Raw genomic sequence first — 20066 nt, 5'->3', positions numbered from 1 at the left:
TCAGTATCATCATGCCAGTGTAAGCACATGCTTGAAGTTAAGCACATATATTTGAGTGTTGCCTTATCTTGGTCAGGGTTTTCTCAGCTAGGAGCAAGTTCCTGCTTACAAACATGCAGCATACTGTCAGCTCAGGCCTTGACAGAAGAAGATTTATTATTTAGATTGTAGTTGACATAAATGAAGAAACAAAACCACTGATTTGACAGTTTGGCATTTGTTTTTTGTGAGATAGTGCATATTTGAGTGATATAAAGACTGCTCAGTGACTGGGTTCAACAGAACTTCGTGGTTGTTTTCTCTTAAATAAGATTATAAAGTTTTGCAATAAATTATGACTAATTTGACATCTTATATATGGAATGTTTCTCCGTTTCCTGAAAAGTTCCTGTTCATGGGTGTGCCACTTCTTTAAGGATTATGTTTTACTTAGTTTTGTTCTTTTCTGATGCTCTCAGGAATGCTTTTATGTTTTAGTAACTTCTCTAATGCAGAAATTCTGTTTGTTCATACCTTTTACAATATCTTGTTTCATTTGTATCATGACATACATATATGTCTGTATGCACATATGTATGTTGTTATAATTCCATCTGATATGTATTTGTATGTATATTTATATATATATGTATACATGTAAAAAATTCACTCTGAAGCTGTATATACTGGGTGCCATAATTCAATTCCTGTACACCAATAATATGTTTTAAAAGCTGTTATTTTATCTGGAATCACAAATACAAAATTCATTTAGAATGTTATCATATACAGTGAAAATAGGATTATTATGAAAATAAGCAGACTATGTGTGTTTAGATTCAAATTATGAATGACTTGCAAACAGAAAAAATACAGAGTAGCTGAGGCCTAACGTGGTTATAGTAAGCTGTGTTGTACATGTCGCAAGAAATCATTGTTTATACATCTGTTACTAAAATTTAGAAATATTATGCTGTTTTCTTCATGCTTCAAACTCTATAAAACAACATTTTTCTTCTTCCTTTTTTTCACAGCACTTGCTACTAGCAATAAAGTTTATCATGGCTTTTGTAATTCCTGATAAACCAAGAGATATCCAGATGAAACTCGCCAAATTGGAATTTGAATCTTTAGAGGCTCTCAAACAACAGGTAAGAGCATTTCAGATGCAGCTTCATTTTCTCTTAATCCATCATTCCTTAAGAAGTGGAGCTGAGAGTTCTAACTTACTCATCTGTACTTTCAACCCACCAATGCATGCAAATCAACACCAGGAAAATGATCTTCCCTTTCAGACAGCTTGAAATTCCTGGTGTGGCTGGTAATGTAGCACCTTATAATGTCTGTTGTCCTTGTGTGTGCAAACATACTTTGTTTATATTGTCACTTTTAAAGGACATTGGTCCTATGAAACCTCATTTCATCCTCTGGAGGTGTTTGTTACTACAACACTAGAATTGCTTTCATTTCTGAAATACCATCTCAAGTAAACCGTTAACTTGGCTCTAGTATTAGTCAGAAATTGTAAACAGGCTGAACATGTTTGAAATAACTGTGTTGAGAAGTATATACATGTGAGGAAATAGTGATGTTGCCTTATTTTACTGTCCATACAGTATTCTCATTTTATTGTGTAAAAAGGTATATTCTACAATATACTTAACAAACATTCCAAAACAATGTAGGAAAATAAGGAACTAGATTGTTTTACTGAAAATTTCTGTTTGAACAAATTATTCCATAGAGTCAGTGGTGGAGATCGCAAGAGACGACAAATTGCACAGGATTAGCTTCAGTAGGATACAGAGATTCTACAGAGCTGGTTTTGCAGTGGTGGCATTATTTAGGAGCTTCTGACTGTACAGTGCTAGATGGGATTTCTAAGCTATTTTACATGTCAGAAAACGAACTAAGAATAAAAACGCAAGCATTGAGCTGCAGAGACTGGTTTCCCTGTTTATTTTCATTTCAGATATTTTCACACTGCAGAGCATGGTTTTACATGAGCATGTTCTTTGTGTTGCATGCACGTATGTAAACTCCTCTATACTATTTATTATGTGTGTAAAATGGAAGGTTACTTTTTAAAGCATCTACTGTAGCTGCATGTGAAAAAACAATCTCTTTTTTCTGAACAACTGAGTCTATAAACAATGCACTGCCTTTTCTAGTTAAAATCCCACCATTTTGTGTGATACTAGAACATCGCTATTGAGGCCAGTGCTGTCTTTCTTAATCAGCCATGACAAACAAAATCCAAATTACAATCGTATCTAATGCCTGATAGTTCTGGTTTGTTTTTCTGTAGTAGGTCGATGTGAAGTTACCAGGAGCTGGCCAGGGATCTCATGTGGTTTTTAGATAATATTAAAAGGAACAGGACTACATTTCTATTTCAGCTGTTCTTTCTCTGTTTTCATTTTGTAGACAGGCAAAACTAGTCACCCACTGGAATGTTAAGGTCAAGAGAATATAGTCACCTTTGGTCACAGTGTTCCAATTGGAATATGTACAGAGTCTCTTTCAATATGAGTGTGCATGTCAGCAGTTAGGTCTTTATCTCCTATCCTAGCATCTGTGCATTCCTACAATAATATATGCCCGATTCCCAGTTTTTCAGGGTCGCTTCATTAATTCAGTAGCGAAAAGTTAGTCTGAATTTCAGCAAGAACCAGAAGCCTGGCCTAGTTCTCACCTATACTTTCAGGCTTCCTAAAGGATCTAGGAAGAGTATTGGCTGAGTTTCAAGTGCCTTGATAAGTAGTTCAAACACAAGTATATGCCATCACCTTTTTAGATTTCCTCTGATTGATACTGTGCTACGTATGCCACAGACATGTAGATATTTGGGCGTTTTTTCTTGTTCCTTAGTGGGTTTTGAGTGAAAAATATCTGTGTTTAAAAGTAGTACATTGGCACTGCAAAAAGATACCGAAGCATTTATTTTAGAAGCACATTTTCTGTTTCTTCCTCTTATTACATGGTAATTATTACAGCATGGTAATTTATGCTGTATATCTTACTTCCAAGCAAAAAATGAGAACAACAAAATCCCCCAAAACAACAGGCATAAATATCTGGGGCGAATATGTTGTGGGATCAAATGTTATGGAGAAACTGGTTTGTATAATTTTGTGCAAGTATGCATCACATTCCTTTCTTGATGCTATGCAGACATGCATTCCATTGTGTTTTACCATATAATCTTTTAGAGTACTGCTATCTTGGGATGTAGCTATTAGAAGGGTATTAACAATGCCACACTGTAAACCTCTGAGATGCCAAAATAGATTATTAGGTTCTGTATACAGTACATGGAGAGAAGGTCTCCTAATACGGCTGCTTTGAACAGTTGTACTGATTATGCTTGGGATCCTTAACTTTAGGCAGTGGGGTTACCTTTACATTTTCATTAATGCTAAGCTAATTGCTTTTTAACATGATGCAGTGGGACTGTAACTATTCTGTGTTCAGATCCATTTGAAGACTTGAGTGTCTATTTGAAAGGGATTTTAGGGAATAGAATGTCTGAGCTCTCTAATAGCGATGAATAGTCATCATTAGAGCTTGTTAAAAAAGCCCTTCTATATGGTGAAAAATTCCATTAAAAAAAAAAGGAATTCATTTTATATTGGAATGTCAGTCTTGTTTTGAAATTCTCAAACTTTAGGAAAGGTTTTTAGGAACTTCTGAAATGTTTCTTTGAAACATTTCTTTACATAGTTTGTGTTGAGACTATTTAAAGGGAATACACTGTTGAATGGGTTGAATAATGTAATCTATTTCGAAAATACTTTGTTATGATACAGACCTAGTATCACAACAAAGTTTGTTAATGTAAGTCAAGACAAGGTACATTAATCTTTCTGAATCCAAATTGGAGGATGTGTTACAGCTGTAGATTTTGCTTCAAATTTCCCTGTAAAGAATGATAGAGGAGGCTGATGAGACTATTGTTGGGGGGGAGCTGAGGCAGAGAATAAATTAGTGTGAGCTTTATCATAGGGGACTAATGACATTATGCATCAAGATTCTTGGAAGAGGAGCAGGAACGATTCCTTTCACATTCTCTAAAGTGTTGTCAGGTTCTTTGTTGCGTGGAAGGAAGCCTGGATAATGGACAACTAGAAGTGGGTATTGTTTGCTGCCAGGGTGATGGGCCCTTTTCTGGTGAGCAGCAGGATCCTTCCTGGGGAAGTAGCCACTTGGTAAAGTGGAGTGAGGTGCCCGAGACTCTCCTTGCATCTTTGCAGTACTTGCTGCAAGTGCAGAAGCATGCCATGCTCTTCTGTCTAGTTCCTATTTTAAGGAAGACCAAGTATAGATGTGCCTGCAGGCAGCATGGAAACAGTCAGTTAATTCTCCAGTGGTTCAGGAATCACCACTGCATACATTGTACATGGAAATAATGATGTAAAACTTGTGTGAGTTCACTATCTAGCATTTTCAGGTCAGTGACAGTAAAAGCTTCACTGATAAGCACTTCAGCGTCTGGATAGATCAAAGCTTAATGAATAGACAAAAAGCCTTCATGGTTGGAGATGGATCAGCCATATATCCTTGTAAAAGGTCTAAGTTCCAGAAACACAAGATAACCACAGATTAAACAGCATAATTTTCATTTTATGGACTAGATTATAGTGATGTTTTCAGGTATTAGGAGATCTCCCCAGTATTACCTTCTTCTAACTGAGGCAAACATCAAATAAATACCTTTTTTCTGAGCTGAAACTAGACCCAGGGAAATGGTAGCCCAGTTAGGGAAAAATAATTATTCGTGCAATTATTTTCTGATCATGAAATACAGATAGTAACAACTCCAAGATGATGTATAACTAGTAGATATGTTTCAAGGAAGGATAGAGTGTTAAATGATGGAGAATGGCCTATCTTTCCACAAAGTGCAACTACTTACACAGCATCAGTACTATCTCTGAAAACACAAAAAAAACCTCATTGATATGAAAATGCTTGTGGTTTTTTATGATACTTTTACATTAAAACATCTGAATTACCTAAATTGGGTAACGATGTTTTTCCTTATAGCATCTTCTTCACCATTCTCTCAGCAAAATAAACATAGCCCTGATGGCAACAGTAGAGAAATACTTTTTCATGCAAGAGCTGGCTTTTTCAGAGTAACTGTAGAGGAGAAAAACTGTCTTTAAGCTGGAGCAGAAAAATTTATAAACGTCCTATCATCCCTGTACTCTTGCTTCCTTCCTTAGTGTTCTAGCCATCAGTGGGCAGTATCTTTTAACAGGAATGCCTTTTCCTTCCGATACGTGAAGCCTTTCAGTGCTTCCTCTGAAGAAGCGTGTCCATCTGTTAGGTATTTGGTGTCCATCTGTAAGTATTCCACCAGAAAGTGACTCCAGACAGATAACAGGCTCATGAGTAAAGGGCCCAGTCAGCTGATTGACAGCTGTCACCCTTCCTCAACAGGCAGTAATGAAACGGGTCAAGCTTAGTGAACACCAGCCATGAAAATATGCCTCCTTTATCCTCCCTGGTGTATTTCTGTTCAGAGAGTGATAAAGCAATGCGGTTAAGACCTTTTGCTCTTTCATACAGTATCTCCCTTGGCAGTTGTACCATCCATATGCAATTGCTTAATGGCAGTGGTATAGTCTGGATATCCACAAACAATTGCTTCAGTTGCTTTAGAGTGATGCCTAGGTGTTTGTAAGTCAGGAGTGTTCCTTCCTAATGATTTCCAGCAGAATAACATGTTTTTTGAAGCAACAGTAGGTGCAGCATTCACTAGGATTTTTCCGGCAATGTCAGCCATTTCCTGAAAATGGATCTTGTGTCTCAGTTCCCTCTCAAGGAAATGCAGTAAATTAAGAATGCTGTGACTGATTTCTGCATTATCGTCATTGACCAGAGGCTTCTTCAAAACATGACAGTGTATTAACAAGCTTCTTTTTGAAAAGGATAATGTGACAATGACAGAAAGAGACAGGTGTCTCTTCACCTAGGTGCAGTCATATGGGAAGTTTAAACCCTTCCTCCCTCCTTCTGCAGGTATTCTGGTATGCAAAAGCTGGTGTTTTCTCAGTGAAAACCTTCTGATTCAGGTAATTGCAGTGCCTTATCATTGCAATTCACTACACTGCAGCAGCTTTAATAATGGCAAGGCTTTCTGGTTTCTGACTGCAATTGCTGAACCTTGGTATTTCCCGTGGGAATAGTACCCACAAGCAGTAATCACATCCTTTCCAGAAGGAATACACTATGCTGGCCTGTTGGAGTCTGTAGCCTCTCTGAGAACAGCTTTCTTTAGCTCAGATCAAAACAGAAGTGTTGCTAACTTAAGGGTCTTCTGTACTGTGTGACATTTGTGCATTCTCCTGGCACCTCTTCAAGCTGTTGTTCTTGCAGAGATTTTCTATGTACTAACATATCATGTATCTCAAAATATGACTGTGGATGTGATGGGCCAGTAGAGCTGCTTGAATTATCAGTGAGCCTCAGAAATGACCCTTCTCCTTTTGTGGGGGAAGAAAAAGAACAGGATCTTTTGTTTTAACCATTTAACAGTGGAAGAGCATTATTTCTTAACATCCTGTTTATTTATCATGCAAAATGGGAACTGAAGACAGTTTTTGAGAGTCTGAAACAAACTCAGTGGATTTCTGCCTTACTTGATGCTGTAATTACCAGGATGTAGAGGGGCCTGTAGTATTAGGACTGCCCTCAAAACACCCCTGAAGCTTGTTCCATGGTTGCTGGCAATTCTGAACAAACACAAGGCTGCAATCAGACAGGAGGGCAAGTAGCTGACATGAAAAGATTTCATTCAAATAATCAAAGATTTGCAAAACAACCTGTAAGAAAGGCTGATGAAACTTGAGCTCAAACATTGAATTTAGGTTAAAACAGAATACAAGCAAATAAACCATTTGCTTTATGTTTTGACACTCCCCTTGCCCCCAAGAAAATCCTTAAAAATAGCATTGTTTCTAAAGAAAAAAAAATATTTTTAACAAGGCCTCATTTTTTTCAGAAAAAAATATGTGGCTGCACTTTTTTTTGATAGGCTCTACTGGTTTGTGTAATCAGACATAATTCACAGCTGATGTTAAAATAGAACCATTGCTAATTGTTGTTTGCTGTAGTTTTTTTTAAGGCCCAACCTGTTACTTCAATTTCACAAATGCAGTTTTTCCTAGTGAATAGGCAGAACACTTTCAGACATGTCAATATAACATTTGCATGTGTTTGGTAGCAGGAGGATATAATGCAAGTAAGATTCATTATATTTTCGTAACAGTTTTTTAAGCATAGAAACACTTGCACCCAGTCATAGAACAGATTGTGCTCAAACATAGTTTTGCCAGGGTATTTTAAACATGAATGCCTTTAATCCTGGAGCTTGCTTGAGAGTATGTTAATGAAAATTTCTTTCAATATAAAAGTGTTAGCAAAACAAAAATGAATTGTTGTCCTTTAAGAAAATAGAAGTAAAATCAAGTTTGGTAAGAAGATTTGCATCTCCCCATTTGCAGCTTTTCAACTGAAGGTGAGGTGACAAGAAGTCTGTCTGGTTGGAAATAAGTTAAACTTTTAACTGTGGGACCCTTAAGAGCTAACAGTGTAAATATAAACTTTTAAATAGGTGTAATGTGATGGTAGATGATATCTTTGCATGCTCTTAATGGGAACAGAAACAAATAGTGCACCAACTTCCCAGTAGGTGTAATTTTCTTTTTCAGCAACCCATTTGTTCTCTGTGGCTGTTGCTAGGGGTAAAATTGTGCATCAAGTTATGTTTCCATAACAGCTGAGTCTCTCTGGAAAGATTACCCATTTTACCTTTTTTCAAATCCTGACCTAGAGCCTGGTGGTGGAATGAACATCAGTCAGTTCAGTACTCTCTTTTTGCCTGATGTCCCAGGTCATTGACAAGATGTGATCTCAACAAGGAAACCTGGAATAAGGGGATAGGATAAAAACTAGGTTAAAATTGTTCCTACTGTAAGACTGCTGCAGCTACACGAGGCTTTCATAGTTTCAGAACCCAGAGGAGATCCCAATTACGTGTGTACTGGTTTGAACAAGGGAAGAGGCTATTCCACTTCCCATACAAATGAGAATAAGGTGCACAGTGAGATTTGATTTCAAGAGCTCTGGTAACCAGCTTTTACAGGGCATCCTTGTGTCTGTAGTTACAGACTTCTAAATGTATTTGTACCTGTTACTGAGAAGGTGAAGGACTAGAGTGAGAAGTAAAAATTAAATGTCTTCTCATGTTAAAATTCCTTCAAAAGAAAAGAATCCCATGGGGTTACACTTACCATGCTTGGATAATGAGCTTGTCTTTATAGAACTGAATGGAACTTGATGATAAAAAATACAGTATTTGTTGCAAGTAGCTGTGGACTCCCACACACCTATTGCATTTTAAATATCCTTTTCCCTATGCCACCTCAAAAGATCCCAGTGAGAGCAATGGACTTTAAGAGGAAGTGCTAGTTTATTTGAAATAATTAAACATTACTCTGGAAAGCTTTCTCTATTACCAGGAAGACAGTAAGTATGACACAACTTTCTGGAGATGATGATTTCGGCCAAATTTCAGATGTTTAACTATTACTGATTATACCACTACCACCCCTCCTCCCAAGAAAATCTGTGATCCTGTCTACGAGAAGAGCTCTTTCTGAGACGTAACTGGAGACCAAAGAGCAGGAACCCTCAGAATTCCTAAAAAAGAGGAAAAACTTTAAAAGTGGGTTCATGTCTGCATGTTGCTAGTGATGTCACTTGTACCAAGACTGAGTCTTTGCATGCTGTGCAGCCTGATAATGGTGATTCTAAGAACAAGTCTTCAGTATGATATGTTGCCTACCTAGCCACTGGGGTTTTGTTAATTTTGATTTTGAAAAAAATCTCTGTGCTTCCTGGTGCTGCCTCAAAAACTCTTGCTTTCTGTGGTATGAGAAATAGCACTCTGATATATATCTGGTATTTCAGTAAAACTCGTGGCAAATAGTCAAGTTCTTGCCACATTGATTCATTTTTGTTCTCAAATGAGATGTAATTAATTGCTTGTCTGGATAGAATAAAAAGAAAAATAAGTAGTTAATGTGTGTGCATTTTGTTTAAATTTGATAGTCTGTATTACTACTTAATTATGTTTGTTATATACACATGACTTTTAGCACATCCTTTTGCTATGTTAAGAGTAGTCCTTGTGCAAATGTTTTTCAAACTTTCATCACAGAAGACTTTGTAAAGGTGGTTTCATGGACTGCTGCTTCTGGCACTTCCAGGTATCTAATTCTGTGCTTTCTCCCAGCATCTAAGGAGCTGATATAGTTGAAAATGTGTTGAGAGGGTGATTTTCAAAAGGTAAAAATTGGTACTTGTTATCACCATTGTATATTATTTTCCCTATTTTTCAATCTGTTTTGTTGACCTAAACATCTAAGTTAGAGGCATTATTTTAATGGGCAGGCCACAGGTTATTTTATTATCACAGGTATGTACAGGTAAACCAGGCATGAACAGTGTCACCAGTGTATATAGGTACAGAACATTTTCTCTTAATTCACAAGAGGCAGCAAAATCCCTCAGTACAGTCAAGGACTGTGTTGCAAAGTAAAAGAGGAGACACACTATGGGCACTTTGATCTGTCCCTTACTGAATCCATGCCCAGCACCATCTTTCCTGATACCTTCTGCTGCAACTATGGCTTGAGATTTAATCTCCTAAGGGATGTCTTACTGCAAAGACCACTCCTTTGACTGTCACAGAGTGGACCCTGTCCTGCATGGCTTGGATCCCTGTCACACAAGCAGTGACAATTTGTGCAGTAGCTCTCCCAACAACTGCTCTGTATCAGTAATATCCATTAAGATGTTTGGGGTTTTTTTTCCTACAAACCTATCTTAAAGCATTAACCTTCTTCTCTCTCATCTACTTGGAGTTCAGGATGGAATGGTTGCTCTTTCTTCTCCAAAGCTAGGCAAAGACTTCATTGCAGGAGGTTTCAGTCTTTGAATGCCTCTGTCTCTTGAGGCATCTTATTGGGGACGCCTGCCTGGCAGGTAGTGCAAGTGATTGACTCTTAGTCAAATTACTGCTCCCTAGGAGTCACTGAGTTCCCAATAGCTGGACAACATATGGCAACATTTGAATTTTGGCTGGGGTTTTTCTGCCATTCATAATTTTCTAGAACAAATTACCAATTCATATTTCATTTGTAGTCTTGTAATTTATGCATATTATTTGGCAACACAGTTTTGTCTACTTGTCCTTTTTGCTGCTTCTCAAAATTTGTGATAATTCAAAATTTGAATCTAGTCAAATTTGTGCTGAGGAGAACCTTCCAAGTGAACAGACGGATATGAAGCAGCTTGGTCCAACAAAGGTGGTTTTATTTGTTTCAACTGCAGTGTATTAGAAGGCTTCTGCAAACTCTACATATGCTCATCCATGTCAGCTGAAAAACAGTTGTGTCTGATGTAGGTATCTCTGTTGTATCAGAATAGACACCACCCGCTTGTTCATAGATAATTAGCAAGTATGTGTTCTGTGTCTACCTCTTTTCTAAGACTTGCTGTATCCGTGATATAAGGAATTTTGGTATAATGTCTTAAATAATTTTGCCCTTTACCAGTATCCAGACTGATACCTAGACTGTATTTAAACACAATCTTTAAGGGTTTGTGACTTCACAAAATTATAGACTGGTGTAGTTTTGAAGGGACAGCTAGAAGTCATCCAGCCCACATCCTCATGTTGAGCTAGTTGGTATAACTGAAGCTCCTTGTGGACTAGGAAAGGTCATATTTTTAAAATAAACACTTCCTGCAGAGTGAAATTTTGTCAGAGAGTTTTTGAAGTTTTCTCCTATTTGCTTTGGTTGATTAAAATAAAATCCATCTTTTTTTTCCTGGAACACTTTGAACTGTATGAGAGATTTGCTTTGTGAAAACGTGCCATGCATGTGTCAAAAGAAAAAGCCCCACCTCTGTCACTAGTAGAGATGTAAGCAGTCTAACTCCAAGCTGAGTATGCATGTGTGGCAGGACAGCACCAGCAGAATTTAGTGTATGTGTTTCACAGATACGGTGAGGAAAGTACTATTTTCACTAATGATTGTGTAACTGTGGTGGAGATACACTGTTCAATGGTAGACACTGCTTGATTGAAATTAAACTGGTAAATAATGAGAAACTGCAGAAGATTTGATCCCTTAACAGGGCATGCCAGGATGTTCAGTGTCTGAAGAAGACACAGAAACTCTGTGCATGAAGGGGAAGGGAGATTGAGTCCCTTTTTCTCACTGTGCCAGCTCAGGCAACAAAACCAGGACCCTGTGTTGAGTCACTTTTCTAGAAGTAGGTGTGAGGTATCAACCAGAAGGAAGTTCTAACTTGCTTTTTCCTTCATTTGCTGCAGCTTGCTACCTTCCTTACAAGGAGACTGGTAGCACTTGTGTTATCAAAGGAACTTGGGTTTGGCATTTCTTAATGAGTATATATGATTAGGGGATCAGAAAGGAGCTCTGATAGCATACCAAGAATGCAAGAGATGATGATAGGAAAGTCTGCAGAGATTAAGCTCTGATATTTTTTCTGGCTAATGCACATTTAAGATGCATGCGTGAGAAGTCTCTGTCTACCACAGGGACATTTGTAAGCCTTTTGTTCTAGTATCAGCAGTTCTTTTTAATACATGTATAAGTGATTCTCATAAATTATGTGACAGCCTGAACCAGCAGTTTGTAACCTTTGCTGCCGTAATGCAGGGGAGATTATTTAGGGACAATTTACTTAGCTTGTCAAGAAAAGGATGAGAGATGTTGTTGTGTAAGTTATGTATTTGCTAGTACATGGAAGTGTAGTGGGAGACCTTTTTGACTTCTTGATAAAAAAGTCATGTGGCCCAGTGTCTGAAATCAAACATTACATAAAGGAGGCATGATCTTGTATCTGTGAAAATAGGTGAATATTGGTCCAGACTAGAAAACAAGCATATCAGGGACAAAAAGAACTTTTATCAAAGATAGTATGCCATCTCTACCAGCATCCACAAACAGATGTCTAGAAAAGAGCAGGGAAGTGTGGCAATTAGGTGGTGTGCTTCCTCCTAAAACTCTCATAATTTCCAGTCACTTCTAGCTCTTGATTTTTCTAAGACGGATGCAGTATCTTTGTATTTAGTAATCTTCAGTTATTTTCTCTTCCACAGTAGTGTTCTACTGTCTTTTGAACCATTTTTAGCTTTAAGCTCCACAATATCCTTCAGCAAGAAGTGCCACAACTCATTATTCTTGGTGCCAAGGACATAGGTTGATTATTAGCAGATGTTTCAATATATTTTAATTTGGTTTGGTGGGAAAAAGTCTTTACCGTTTACATATGAGAGGAGGTATTTGACTAAATTGTCATGGAGGTCCTTTTGGCTTCTGTAATACATGAATTTGATTTTCTCTAACTTTATTTTATGGGCTTTATGGAAAACATAATGGCTGATTTGCTTTTAGTTTGTTAATGATGCTTGCAAATTTGCTGTAAGACAATTAGTATAATCAAATCACATGCTTCAGGGCTTTAGCTGACTCCTTTTTTCCTCTGTTTGTGTATAGATGGTCAAATAATGTGCATTGGTGCAAAGAGTCCTCTTTCTTGGAGGCCAGGTTAACATTTTGCTAACACAATGAAAGCCAGATCTATTACCAAATTTGGGAAAATTCAAGTTGGCAAGATTCCTGTAGTTTCTTTTCTTCCACCCCATTACAGTACCTGAATTGATATACCTAATTTGTTCCTTGCCACCACAGTGGGGATCTAGGTGCTATGGGTACTTTCCTGTTCTTTTTTCATGGAAAATTGCTTAATCTGCCAAAACATGAAAAGTCTTGAATACTGTCAGTTTGGTAGTTGTCATTAGACAAGATATCATGACTTGGTGGTGGTTGATCTCGTGGCCTTTTGTGTTTTTGAAGTATGTTGGGCAGTTACACCACAACATAACAGTGCCGTGATATTGTTTATTTTCTTAAAATAACTACAGTAATTTCTATCACTTTGGACTGGAACACTTAAAATTCCAGTCTTTCAAACTCTGTTAACTTTACGAAGAAAATACTGCACTGAGGAATATGAGGAATAGGTTTGTATTCCTAAATATATTGGGTTATTTACATATGTGACTCTTATATAAAAGTTGTATTTTGCATCTGAAATTTTTATTTAATTATATATTAAACATTCCATTAGTAATTAACTTTCTTATGAGAGGCATTTATGTGCAGAAGGGTCAAAAATTTGTTTCATGTGAGGAGTGCTTAGAAATACAAAGAGGTTGAATTTTTTTACTGTTTGGGATCTCCTGTGTTTCTAGGGGGACATTTTGCTTAGGGAGTTCTGGCCGGCACCTCCATAGTGTGTAGCCAAATTCCAGCAGCCCCTGCTTTCTGCCTACCAGTTGAGTTACAAAATCTTTCCTTTGTAACTACTGATTTACTTTATTTTCTTAAAGGCATCGTTATAGTCACAATAAGCAGGTTTTTAAAAGTTCAGCTGAATATAGGCAACTGCTTTCCCTGGAAGAATGTGCATTTAAAAGTTACTGTCTATTTACTTAGGTATCGTGTGTGCATAATGTTTTCCAGCAAACATTAATCATACTGGGTAGCTTTGAGGGCAAAACTGTTGCATTAAGATAAACATTTGAGAGTCTGCTTTAATGCCCAAAGCCTCTTAGCTTTTTTAGGTCAAATTATCTTGTATCCTCTGACTGTGTTTCTAAACATGCTACTGCTAAATGCTACTTTTAAAATTCAGATTCTGTGTTCCATTTTTATAGACAAGGTTAAAGAGAGGGTATCTCACAATTAAGGGTATCTCACAGCTTCAATGGCAAGGAAAACAGAATGGTTCTACTTCCTTAGAGCTGGCACTTAAGAAGAATGTTGCTTGTTTCATACTTACAATAGCATCTCTGCTTTTTGTATTCTGCCAGTGTCATTACAATACTGGTGCAAAATGAGGCTGTTAGGCTACAACAATGTGCTAGGAGTTAAACTTTTTGTTGACCAAGAATGTATGAATTCATTATTTATACTTTGAGTTTCTGGGAAGACTTTATTTTACAAATACTGTTTTCTGCAAGCTATAAAATATTATAAACAAACGTAAAAAAAATAAAAGCATTATGTATTGTGCAACTATCCTAGAAAAGGCAAATAGAAGTAATTTTCTTAAAATGCCTTGTTTTTTGCATTGGTATCCGCCAAGATCTCAGCTATCATTTGGTAAGAACTGTTTTTTCACAGGATGTTTTCAAAAGTTGTAGCTTTGTTAAATACTTGACTACTGCACAAGAAATTTTCTTTCCCTTCCTCCTCAGTGAATGCCTTTGGTTAATATTTGCCATCCACTCAGCTAGAGATTAAATTGCTGGGAACTGAGAAGAAAAAGCACTTGTAAAAACACAGGTTTCTCCTGCTGTGAAACCATGGCTGTAGTGTGTGCAAAATGTGATTTTTCTAAAGTTAGGTTTACTGGCACGAGATATATGTGAAAATGTCCTAGAAGCAAAGACCTCATCTGTTCCTGCTGGTAGCTAGCATGATGCCATTAGTGTCTGTAATACAGGGAGCTCAGTGAGTGGGGGAAGTGAGGGAGGATTGTTAGGAGTTTTTTAAAATATCTTCTTAAAAGCCAGATAGTGAGAGAGTTAAAAAGGGAGAGCTGTCAGATAGTCAAATATCTGGGAGATGGTTTGGCTGTCACAGTATATGAAAGTTACGTAAGGTGTATAAGCATATTACATAAGAGCTCCCCCATGCTCCAGGTCACCGGCTGCTCTTCCAAAACTCACCAGCACCTGCCTGAAACCAGCCCGGAAACACAGGCAGCCCTCTTGGAAAATGGGCATCTCTCTTATTTCTGCAGCAGTGGCAGCAGGATTGCATGAAACACACATGTTAAGATATTCAAAAGTAATACAATGATTTGTAAGAAGAACAGAATCAAGTGTCCATGAGAAATTATTTTTTTTTTAACTGAGTATCAGTATAAAAGAGCAAATCACGTACAGAAGCTTGTATTGCAGTGGAATATGTTTCAATACTATGAGATGATGGGGAGTTTTTAGGCCCAGCAGGAAGGGTGTGCTGTTTATATACAGTCTGAATAAGCATTTCTTGGCATTTGGGACAGAGAATTGCAGCTCAGCAATTTTTTTGCTAGTTATTTTGTTACTGCTAGTAAAATCTTCTGCAGATTTAACTGCAGTTCTTCTGCGAATAGAAGCATGGATATTTCTTATGGGGGGAAATCTTCTGAGGCTTCTTTAATCCATCACAGTTTCAGATCAAGAATAAAAGGTGCTTGATGATGAACCTTTTCCAACCTCTGCAACACATTTTAATGGTAGCAGTAAGAGCTCAATTCTTCATGCTTTGGTCAGATAGCTACAGCTCCTTCCTGACAGCATGCCAGATTTAATTTATATTGCAGGTTAAATGGTTGAAATCACTGTAGTAACTGTAACAGATCACAGATGAGAGCTCTATAAGACATTCTATTCTCAAGTAATTGGGAAATTGAATTCAGCTTTGCAAAGGAGTATTCTATTTCATCCCTCAGTCTCCACTCAAAAACTCGCTTTGAGGTGGGAAAGGCAGCGCAATGCCTTCGTGCAGCTGGCATGGAGTGTTTGCTAGGAACTTTTTCTCATCCAGATGTTGTGGAACACAGATGACATGTCGAGAGGCCAGATGCTGACAGTGCTGCAATGGTCACTGTTCAAACAAAGCAGGAGCAGTATTAGTTCCACTCTGTCCAGAAACAGTTTGCTTTGGTTGCAGGATAGTCACAATTAAGCTAAAGCCTGTGTACCTGACCAACATTGAACTAAACTGAACACATTTTTTATTAGAGACTGCTAATATGTAAATCCAGCCTATACCCAATTACCTCTTCTGCCTGATGGTGCTTCTCAGAGCTGCAGCTGGGGTCTGCCTTCATATCCAGCATTGTTGTCTCTGGCATGTTACACTGCTGTTGGTGTGATTCACTGCCAGAGCGAGGGGCAGTTCAGCTGTACATCAGACCTTCCCTCCCAAGAAACAACAAAATTTAGTGGAGACTCACTTGTTAAGTAAAATGAAGGAAAATCTGTCCATTGCCAGTCTAAAGTTAATCACTAACCTGCAGAAAGCTTTCTGCTATTTCAGTCTGTTGGCTGGTCCTATAGTAATCACAGCTTTCCATGAACTCTACAAAGAGACATTTTGCAGAAGTTAGTGCAGCCAGTTTTCCTACATCAGTGCCATGAAACACGTTTTGTCACCTCATAGTTGCCGGGATGTCAGTGTCTAGTTTGTGAGCAACTGCTTTTTGCTTTGTTAGTGCAAACTGAGTTTTGTGTCTTTCCCTTGAGGAAGATCTCTGTCCTTATTTCCCATGTCTAAGAAGACAGCCCCATGAAGCCATCCTGCAGTTCCTGTTAAGTAGAACATTTCACACAAACATCCTGTCCACGTGTAACTCATTACTAGTCACTGGGAACAAGATCTCTGTAGGCAGTTTTTACGTAATAAAATTATATAATACAATTATTTACACATTGAGGTAAGTATGTATATGCAGTAATTATAGCCGGTGTTCATCATGCTGCACTGTAATATTTTGCCTCAGCAGAGTTTATATCTTACTGGTTCTATATCTATAAAGAAATGGGGAGTTGGTTGTTTCGTCTCTAATTGGGATTTCAGGACTGGCAGCCTTCAACAATCATGGGTGTCAAGTGTATCACTAGCAAATCCATACAATATAACTTAGAACCAGTTAAGGTAAAATAGGGTTTCTTTAGCATTGAGTCTTTAGGTAAACAAGGCGCAAACAAGTTAGCTCACTGTTCCTACAGTGGGTTAGTTCTGTACATCAATCTGCAGCCAGATGGTTACTTTTATCCGACAAAAAGTGTCCCTGAGGATGAAATAAATGTGGTTTACGGAATTGTTTGGTATAAAAATAGTCTCCTCCTCTTCCTGCCCTATTCTCTCAAATTTTGTACCTGCTTTTTGTATTCTGTCCATTGTGTTTTGTTCTGAAAGGGTTTTAGTCTTTATTCATTTTGGTGTGTAGACTCTTCTAATCTTCCCAGTTTCGCATTTCTTTGTTTTACTTATCTTAATATTTCTTGTCTCTGTGGGAGAAATATCGTTAGGTTGTCATGCAGTGAGTTTCCTGAACCTGATTTCATAACTATACTCTTTGCCTTGTTGCAGTTCACCCTGGACTTTTAATCAGCTGTTAGGCATTTTAAAGTCCCTGTACAGTGAGTATTTTGTAAACATCCATTTATTTGCCACTATGAGTGTTCCACAGCTCTACACAAAGTGACAATGGAATTAATCCAGGAAAAGAAACGAGCTGAAAAAAGTCGTTTAAGTACCCAAGCCAGCCTTGCTCTGCTAGGCAGTTTGTTTACATTGATTTTATTAAGACACAAACAAAGAACTATGAAAGAAAAGAATCTATTCTGAATTGGTCGGTTCCCTCATCACAATATTCAGTATTTGAACAAAATCTCCCAGCCTCTCAACGAGCTTAAATTGCATTTAATTTACCCTCATTATGCCCATGTTTTTGTTGTAACACTCAAAATACTCAGTTCTTGAAGGCCTTCATTTCAGTGGTAACAGAATGTGATGGTTTCCAAAGAAAGCCTGGTGCAAAAAAACCTGAATACTGAAACCTGAAATTGAAAGTTGAGGAAGGTGGAGGAGTGACGGGAAGGGTAGTTGCACATGGCACACTTAGAAGATCTTGTTCCTTCATTTGCTTTTTAGCGTTGCATTGATTCAAGCAATTTTGTTGTCTCCATAGTAGTAAAAATAATGAGCAATTCCTGCCTTCATTATCATGTTGAAATGTATGTTAACTGTGAGATCTCTCATTCTATTTGAAGTACATTTTTATTTTCATAATACACTAACTCCTGTGCATGTATACACATCTTTATACGTCTGCATGTGCCTCTGGGTCTGTACATAGATGTTGGTTTTTGATAATACTGAATCAACTTGGCCATCACAATTTTTAAATGCTGAATCATTCAGTAGCTGTTTCATTTAAATTTTATTTATTATTTCAGGGATTTTTAAAGGTTTGGGGGTTTTTTTCCCCCTCTGGGTATACGTGGTTCTTATGGCCCCTATCCTGCTTATGCTTATGTGGAAATAAAATTTTTTTGTATTAACTATTACTTCTCTTATAAAGTAACTTCCATTTTCATCAGTCTTTTAAGATAGGGGTTCTTCAGTGTGATTAGAAAGGCAAGGCTAGTCATGAGAAATTCTTACAGGTATTAAATCCTGGTATAAAGAGGAGGAGTCTGGTTGAATTTCACCAGCCGGAATGGAGAATGCAGATTTAAGATGGGCAAGTGAGTGATTCTTTTATGCTGAATGGAAACAATAGTTTCTGCAAACTGGATTGATGAATGAATGCTCTGGGGATGTGCTTTGTAACTTTCTGACAATGTGAGATAATAGAAGTTAACGAGCCCTGTGCATGTGAGGAAGAAAAAATATTTTTAACAGCATAAAACTCTATAGCTAATTGTAGGTATTTGTGTAGTACTGTAGAACTTTTGCAATTATAGCTAGGCTATTAAAATACCTACACTGAATATTGTATAGACATACTGGGAAAACTTGTTTTAGATATGCCAGTCTCCCCCATTCCTTGAAGAAAGGCCGAGAAAGAGGTTCCTCAGAACAGGAATCTAACTTTGAGTTATGAGCAATCTGTGAAGGAACCTACCCCTCTCTGCTATCTGTACGTGGAGCAAGTCTCCCTCAGGGTAAAGTGTGGATATTTTCATGGGTAGATACCAGCTAAGAACTTGGTCCATAATTTAATCCTGTTTGAAAATGGAAGTGTTTATATTTTGACCAAGAAAGAGACAGAATTAGGTATGTCATGATTAACTTGAGGGTGAATAATGGGGCCCATTAATATAAGACTGAATTTGAGCTTCAAAAAATGAGTGTCATCCCCTATCAAAGGTCCTGCTTGGCAGTGTCTCTTCCTGTCCTTTTTTGTGCTTTATTTAAACAAAGTGGCTTCACTGAAATGATGAATGGAATGTCTTTTTAAATGTTAGTCCTCATTTTTACAAATAATTTGTCTGAACATAGATACACAGAAAAAAGAATGTATGCATAGAAGTAGAGCATTGGGTGGTGTTTTGCTTGTTATCCTGTTCATTTTTTTATAAATATCTTACATCAGTTTAAAGAACACTAGGACCAAAATGACACGTTTGTTTGCTTATGCCTGAAGGTCTTTGCATTTTTACTTTCAGGTTTGTTTCCTCCATTATCATAATCACCCTCTTATGCAGAGGGACAGTATACAATTGAGTTTCCTGCAGAGTGTTATGCAAGAATACCATCATTTGCCAAGGGCAGTGCAAAATAAATAAATAAATAAACACTGTTGTCAGGGAACAGCATTGCAAACAGTTTCTGTTCTAATCTTAAAAACTTTTGCACCTGCACTGTCTATAAAATTAGCAATTGGAAATTTGACTTCAAATTGACTGAATCCCTTGAAATGAAAACACTAGAGCAGTCTTTGTTTCCAAGGCAACAATCAGCCCTGTTCCTAAGGACTCAAAAGGTGTTTAAGTGACAAGGTTGTCTTCAGAACACATCTTACTAAATTTAAATTTTACATTCATTCAGAATATCTGGAACTATAAAACTTTCATAATGTGAAGTACAGCTCTCATTATGCCTTTACTCAGTCATGAAAAGAACTCACTCCTACAAAATATATTCCCTTCCCAATACTATACTCTAAATATGTTACAGGTCGTGCTGCATTTTCAGTTTCTCACTGTTACTATTATAGGAGACAACTAGTGACATCTATAGCTAAGATTAGATAATACTTTCTATTACATTAAACTACAATATTAGAACTATAGCAAAAATAGGTTCTGGAGGACATGGTAATAAAAACCAATCAGATATTTTGGCAGATGTAATGAGATCTAATGAAGAGCTCTTAGCCCCCCCTGGAAAACATGTTCACGATAAATGACC

The 20066-nt window shown here is 37.4% G+C and overlaps 1 protein-coding gene across 4 annotated transcripts in view; it reads left to right on the top strand.

Annotated features, from left to right (window-relative positions):
* Positions 1-20066, top strand: part of ANO10 (anoctamin 10) — a 121596-nt gene that overhangs the window by 79155 nt on the left and 22375 nt on the right. For 3 of the 4 annotated variants that reach the window (XM_017734574.1, XM_017734573.1, XM_017734575.1), the window contains exon 12: positions 1014-1130. In XM_017734574.1, the coding sequence (XP_017590063.1) occupies positions 1014-1130 (117 nt within the window). Of the gene's footprint in view, positions 1-1013; positions 1131-1723; positions 5894-20066 lie in introns of those variants that run through there. The other variant, XM_017734572.1, reaches the window with a different exon arrangement.

The sequence above is a fragment of the Corvus brachyrhynchos genome, unplaced genomic scaffold, assembly GCF_000691975.1.
Source record: "Corvus brachyrhynchos isolate BGI_N302 unplaced genomic scaffold, ASM69197v1 scaffold94, whole genome shotgun sequence".
NCBI lineage: Eukaryota > Metazoa > Chordata > Aves > Passeriformes > Corvidae > Corvus > Corvus brachyrhynchos.
This window is presented reverse-complemented; position numbering and strand designations above follow the sequence as displayed.